Source organism: Ptychodera flava, chromosome 3 (genome assembly GCF_041260155.1).
Source record: "Ptychodera flava strain L36383 chromosome 3, AS_Pfla_20210202, whole genome shotgun sequence".
NCBI classification, from domain to species: domain Eukaryota; kingdom Metazoa; phylum Hemichordata; class Enteropneusta; family Ptychoderidae; genus Ptychodera; species Ptychodera flava.
This window is the reverse complement of record NC_091930.1, coordinates 36,008,001-36,014,762: the sequence shown is the minus strand read 5'-3', so window position 1 is coordinate 36,014,762 and position 6,762 is coordinate 36,008,001. Positions and strand designations below refer to the sequence as shown.

General features: G+C 39.3%; 1 protein-coding gene across 1 annotated transcript in view; it reads left to right on the top strand.

Annotated features, from left to right (window-relative positions):
- LOC139129249 (acetylcholinesterase-like) overlaps positions 1 to 6,762 on the top strand; it is a 6,976-nt gene extending 214 nt beyond the window's left edge. Inside the window, exons 1-7 of the mRNA XM_070694893.1 lie at positions 1 to 260; positions 1,005 to 1,082; positions 1,182 to 1,300; positions 3,435 to 3,602; positions 4,544 to 5,187; positions 5,874 to 6,049; positions 6,590 to 6,762. The exon at positions 1 to 260 is cut by the window's left edge and continues 214 nt beyond it. Of these exons, the coding sequence (XP_070550994.1) occupies positions 116 to 260; positions 1,005 to 1,082; positions 1,182 to 1,300; positions 3,435 to 3,602; positions 4,544 to 5,187; positions 5,874 to 6,049; positions 6,590 to 6,762 (1,503 nt within the window). The 5' untranslated portion in view covers positions 1 to 115. The remainder of the gene's footprint in view (positions 261 to 1,004; positions 1,083 to 1,181; positions 1,301 to 3,434; positions 3,603 to 4,543; positions 5,188 to 5,873; positions 6,050 to 6,589) is intronic.

Here is a 6,762-nt window from a genome sequence, read left to right as displayed (position 1 = left end):
ACAGACATACAGAGTAATATTTGCCACAACGTAATTCGCCAATGCAGTCGCATGCAAAGTCTGTCGATTCAGAAACGACCAATATTTCTCGTTACAGTCCACCAATCTTCCAGTGATGGTGTGGATCCACGGCGGCGGCTTTTCAAGGAGTTCTGCGACAAATGATGGCATGTACGACGGAACCGCTTTGGCGGCGATCGGTGATGTCATTGTTGTGTCCATGAACTATCGACTCTTTGCGCTCGGCTTCTTCTCCACAGGTGGGTCATTTAACCCTTTCATCACCATACTAGTAGTTTTGCCCAAATCTAATTGTTATCAACGTTGATAGTGGACCTATTTGCAAGGTTTCAGTCAATCGCTGCATGTGTTCTTCAAATAAAAGGACTATTGTAATCTGGCGTTGTTTCGTTTTGTCGTAACCTGTATATCGTGCATGTGTGCTAGACAGTTGTTCAAGCAAAGTCTTACTAGCAATATAGCTGTGGTCGTGATTTCCGAGTCTAGAAGTGTATTGGCTTTGCAGCGTCTGAAATTAATTTAGTAAGGTGGGTTATTGCTCTTGCCTTGCAAATTATTTCTGACTGTGCAAGACTTGTTAAAAAAACATTCACAGCACGGAAAATGAAACGTGACGGGTCATTTATTGGTTGTTTTTAACTTTTCCGTGTTCGCACATATTTTGTTGTTTTCTACCATTTTGACAGTGACTGGATGCGAAGTTCGATAGGTGAAATTTCATAGGCCGAATCCAAATGCTTGTTTAACAGTATAGAGTTATCCACACTGACTATAAGTAGTTGCCCCATCGGATCAAAGATTGCAACTCTCTATATCATATCACTTGCTAGGTGCCCTGGATAAAATTAACCATCAAACGTTGAGTAGTCTTTGTACTTCAGATATAATCGTAAACCCCTTTTATATGCTTCTGTAAAAACAACATTGATATCACTTATTTTGTGAGTGGTTGACTTGATGTATTTATTTGTGCTTCACAACAGGCGATGAGCATGCCCCCGGAAATTATGGATTGCTAGATCAGTTGGCCGCCTTGAAGTGGGTGCAAAGCAACATTGCAGGTAATGGTTACAGTCCTTGTCCCCTTTTCCTTGCTATTTCACACTGTTCATGACAATAGAATATCGTCATTTGATCCCTTTTTCTAATTTTGTACACAGCTTTTGGAGGTGACGCAGATAGAGTGACCGTATTCGGTGAGAGTGCCGGAGCCACTAGCGTTGACTATTTGCTGTTGTCTCCGATGTCTGACGGTCTCTTCCACCGTGCCATACTGCAGGTTAGCACGCCCAACATAATTATGTAAAAGTTAGCTGCGTAGACTCGTACAGCTAGATCTGTATGAGAAATCAGTGACCTGTAGAAGTGGGACAACGAAGAAATCAGTGACCTGTAGAAGTCTGACAACGAAGATGAATATGTAATGAATCGGTTTTAATGTACACAGTTTTGAATAATGTTGCTCCTGATTGTCTAAATGTTTTATAGAGCTGTTAAGCAGATCTACAGACGTAATACCAGGTATGCAAACAGAGAAAATTTGTATATACCAGGGAATATAACCCAATTTCCAAAAGAAGTTTTTTGTACAGTGGGGTTAAAATAGGGAATACTTTGCCTGGAGAGATAAAATCTAGCTCTTCACTTCTATCTTTCAAAAGAAATTACAAGTGCCATTTTTAAATAGTTGGGATCCTCTCACTTTTATGTAGTTTTTTTTTATTTGTTTTTAGATTTTCTTGCTGAGCTTTTATATTTTGTATTTTTTCAGTTAAAGGTTTCTGCCTTTATTGTTTGGTGTGAATAGTGTAAATTTAGTTTTACTCGACACTGTGAAAGGAGTGAAAGACTCAACAGTTTATCGAGCCTAATTACATAAATTCGTTCAAAATGCAAATGAGCTAGTAATTAGACTAGCGTGCTCATAAAACATTGAACATGATAAGCCTTAGGCATGATCAATACATAGCAGAGGTCTCTTGCAATTTGAACGCTTAATATTGATATATCCTAATTACAACCATTTTCAGTATTAGACAGCGAAGCCATTGCAGTGAACTGCAATAAAACTACTCACACTAATTATTTTCAGCTGTAGCCAGCTGGCAAAGTCGACAACATTGTATGTCCCATGCAGACAGTTTGTCTGGGGAAGTTGAAATAAATAAGATTTGTACATGGACCAGTGGATGGTAATGTTACATTGTATCTTAATCTTGAACACAGGGTGCCAATCGTAAACTCTCATTTACAACTCGAGCCTCAGACAGAGCTAGTTTTGCCTTTGTACAAGCAGACTTTTTGGTCTTTATCAAGTAGCCTTGTTCAACACCAAAGTGGCCACGGCTACAGCTGAAACTAATTAGTGTAAGCAGTTTTATTGCAGTTCACTGCAGTAGCTTCGCGCTCTATTACTGAAAATGGTTGTAAAGAAATTCATTAAACATTCAAATAAGCTAATAATCTGAATGCCGTGTTGGAAGACTTACAAAATTATTGGACCTATCTATATTCAAGGAATTGCAGAGGTCGGGTCATAATCGATGAACTCAGTGGTGATGTAGTGTCCAATTACAGAAATTAATTAAGTATGCAAACGAGATATTAATAAGAATTTCTTGTTCATAAAATTTAAAACAGAAGTAGACCTAATATGGTCAATATTATAATAAAACTTTTAATTCCCGATGCATTCTATCTTGCCAAACAAGGCCAGTGAAAAATATTGACGGGCAGTTCGGCCTGGTTTTGCAAAATAAAATGCATCGGTTATTAAAAATATAAGAAAGTGAATGCATTTGTCAAACACAACTCGAATAACATATCATTACTGAGGACGTTACAGAGTTCTATAATTTTTCACCAAGATACGCATGAAAATTTAATTAGACTGCAACGAAATCAAGTTCAACTGAAAACGTGAGGACACCTTTGGAGTCAGGGACACCTTTGAGGTCTTCACATACGTAGCTTCTAAGGAGATATATGATGTCCTTTAAACTTTAGATGATACTGTTATAATATTTACGTTTGATAAGTCAAAGCATTTTAAAAGTATTTGAAACAACAAATTATGTGCGTACTCCAGTTGAGTTTCGCCGTGAAAATATACCAAAGTCTTTCACAAAGTTAGTATTACTCACGAATGTTTGTTCGCTACATTTCTAAGGAAATATTTTGGCATTTTTGTTTCATTGTGAATGAAATACAGGAACACCTTTTAACATTTGTTCCACCAATTAACAACCTGAGTGATATCTAGTTGAAGTCTGACGCAATCAAACACATCAGTAATGGGCACAAATAACTTAGAATTGTCAGCAACTTACTAATGGCCGTAAATGACAAAATATTGGTAAACGAGTATTCTTGCTTTTTCTCATGACTTGGTTTTGATACGTTATCACAAACAGAGTGGAACAGCATCAATCGGCGGCGGTCCACTTGACAACGCAGCGACGCTGAGCAGGTTAGCCCACGGTGTCGGTCAACTACTAGGGTGCGAGGAGGACAACTCTGAAGACTTGGTTCAGTGTCTGCGTAGTGTGCCCGCTGAGCACTTCAGAGAAAAATTGGACCGGGTAAATGCGCTATATTTCATTGTCGGGCCCTGCACTATAATTAGTTTATTATGTACACCCGGCCCATAATGGATGAAGGAAACTTTGCACGACATAATGTACGAGGTGAAGTCAAGTGCATCAGTGCAATGTGTGCTTGAGTCCATTATTGGCCGAGAGGGGCTCACTATTATTATTATTTTACAGTTTTGGCAATGATATTGAGTGTGTAGTTGTAGAAAATACTGGGTCCTTATGCTGGATAATTGGATACATGATCACTAAATGATTACCTGGAGGATGACGTCACAAAATTCACTGGTATTCCGAACGCTGTTACATAATTGTCCACCATTTTCCAAGATGTACATTTTCAATAACAAACGTGTAATTTGAATCTCTGAAATAAAGTCAGCATGATGATTAGAACAGACCCTTCTTTTAAAAATAACGTGACCAATAATGGTACAGTCAAAAAATTGTTCTCATAAATGTTGCATGAAACATTTGTTCTAAATTTTGGCTAAGAACTGTTCTTTTAAAAGCATGACAACAGGGACCTAGCAACAAATACATTGATTTGACGATTATGATAAATATATACTATGTACTAAACTATGTTGTAACACTGTGTTACTGTGTGTCTATTACTAATCCCTTATTGTGTTTGCTTAGTGTTTCAAAGAAAACAGTCCATATCTAGCCTAAGTCCTCGGTTATTTATCGCTACCGTCTAATGCTTCTCAGATATCTGTGCAACATTAATACAGAGATATTGAGGGAGGTAATAATAGTAACACAGTGACACAGTTCAAGTTTGTGTTGAGAAACATGTTTAATAAATAATAGTTGTTTATCAGTGTACGTATTGATCACTCGCCCCGTGATAGAATCTCAAAATATCAACAGCGCATTTAAGAGGTCTAAACGTCCTATCCCCCTTCAATTCTTCCCTTCAATAGCGTCAGCTGTCAACAATTCCTGGTATAGAGCCGGGAATTCTCACCGTGCCCTTCGTACCAACTGTAGACGGTCAGTTCATCACCACCAAACCAGACGATCTGCTCAGCCAAGGAAGGTTCAACAAAACTTATGTGGACATTTTGATCGGGACCAACGCTAACGAAGGCACAATATCCCTGGCCTCGTTGTTACCAAGTCTGTTAGATGCTTCCGAGCCCACTGTGAGCAAAGCCGAGTACGAACAGGTGTATCTGCGTCCACTGGATGACTCATTCAAGCACAACCCTACTGCTCAAGACGCCATCCAGCTCATGTACAGCCCCTGGGCAGAGGTCGCCGCCAACGATACAAATTATGCAGACGCGTACATCGAAATGCAAGGCGACTACGTGTTCGTGTGCCCTGCAGACAAATCTGCCCGAGCGTATTCAAACTCTGGCGCCAACGTTTACATGTATCATATGACCCACGCGCCGGCCAATCCGCTGTATGGGATCCAGTGGGCGGAGGCCGGACACGGCGAAGAACTTCCTTTTGTATTTGGAATGCATTTCAATGCACTTTCAAATTGGCGATTGGTCCCAGAGGAGGTCAACATGTCTCTCAGTATTATAACATATTGGACAAACATGGCCAAGACAGGGTAAGACAGTTTAAATAGGATTTAACGCTCTGAGGTAACGAGCGCATCGAAAAAAAGGAAATTTGAACCTTACTCCTACTGTCCCCAAATAAACGTTTAATAATTCTGTTTAATGATCGACATTAAGACACACCAACTAAATTATAGAATAAGAAAATTATGTCTGAATATCCCGATTACTTTAGAATGATCACAATATATCCAATACATACAGAAATCTGACACCACTAAAATAAGTGAGTCGAGGAGAATGTTAGAGAATTGTAAAACAGCGTAACAGCAGAAATATACAGGTTATTAGAGGGAGGGGGTCGCCGGAACTCTGCTCGACGGTTGCCAGGGACCTCTACGACCGACCGATATAAACACTGTATCTAGGTTACGTTATCGATCGATGAAAGTTAAAACATGTTTGTTCACAATGGATATCATCAAATTAAAATGTTTCAAGCGAAACAAATTACCCTAAAAATTAAAAATGACCGCCATCCCTGTGTTATCTCGACGGGGAAAATATAATGTTGGATTTTTCGAAGAACTAAAATGGTGTTAGTTTTTCTTTCTCCAAGAGCTTTCTTCATTAAAAATTTGGTTCTGTTGAAACCAACCCAATTGTTTTAGGTCCAACAACTGATGCATGTGAACGTATCTGTGAATCACTCTTTTGATATTCCAACGACCTACAGCAATCCCAACCTGTCCGGCGATGAGGCGGAAATGTCGGAGGATGATTGGCCAAAGTTTGCAGTACCCGGATTAGCCTATAAAGAACTTTCCCTGGAAATGAAGAACAACCGAGCGCTGAAGTCCAGGGAGTGTGCACTCTGGAATGACTTCATTCCAAAACTTGTCAAACGCACAGGTATGTAACATGGAATGCTATCACTGGCATACCTCTCTGTTCAGGATATTTCTGATCTTATTGTATGACGCATTTCTGCATGAACATAACTTAAACTAATCATATACAAATATTCATATAAGCTCATCCCAAGTTTTGTTTACTCGGTATCATAATCTCTTGAGAAGGCCTTCCGGTTACAAACATTAACGTGTTTATCAAAGACAAAGCTTGGGTACGCAAGATAAGTGCAATTAAATGTTTACTGATATCGATCGGGAGTTACATAAAAGATTTTGTACCCACAGAGTTAATTAATTTTTCTGGTTCGTTGTCTGGGTTGTATTGATTGAAGTATTGAAGCTATTGGCTACTCCAAAAAGTGGAGTGACCGTGATCATCAGTCCCCATGAACTCAACAATTTGCAATATAGGTAGTCACTTTCAATTTCGCAACTACTCTTAGGTCAAATAAAATATGACTAAGTCGTATTCATTAGGTCCAACTCGCGGGAATGAGTCATTGCTTTTCTAATGTTTTGTTTATTTTCTGCCACATAGAAGACGAGAATTTCACGCCCACCGAAGAAGACATGGACAGATCTGTAGTTTGCTCTAGTGGCGCTGTTGACTCGATGGGGTTATCTTTGCGTATCACCGTTGTTGCGGTACTGATGACATTTCTTGTCGGCGACATTGTGAAGCCTGTAATGAGTAACTTGTGCCGTGACTAG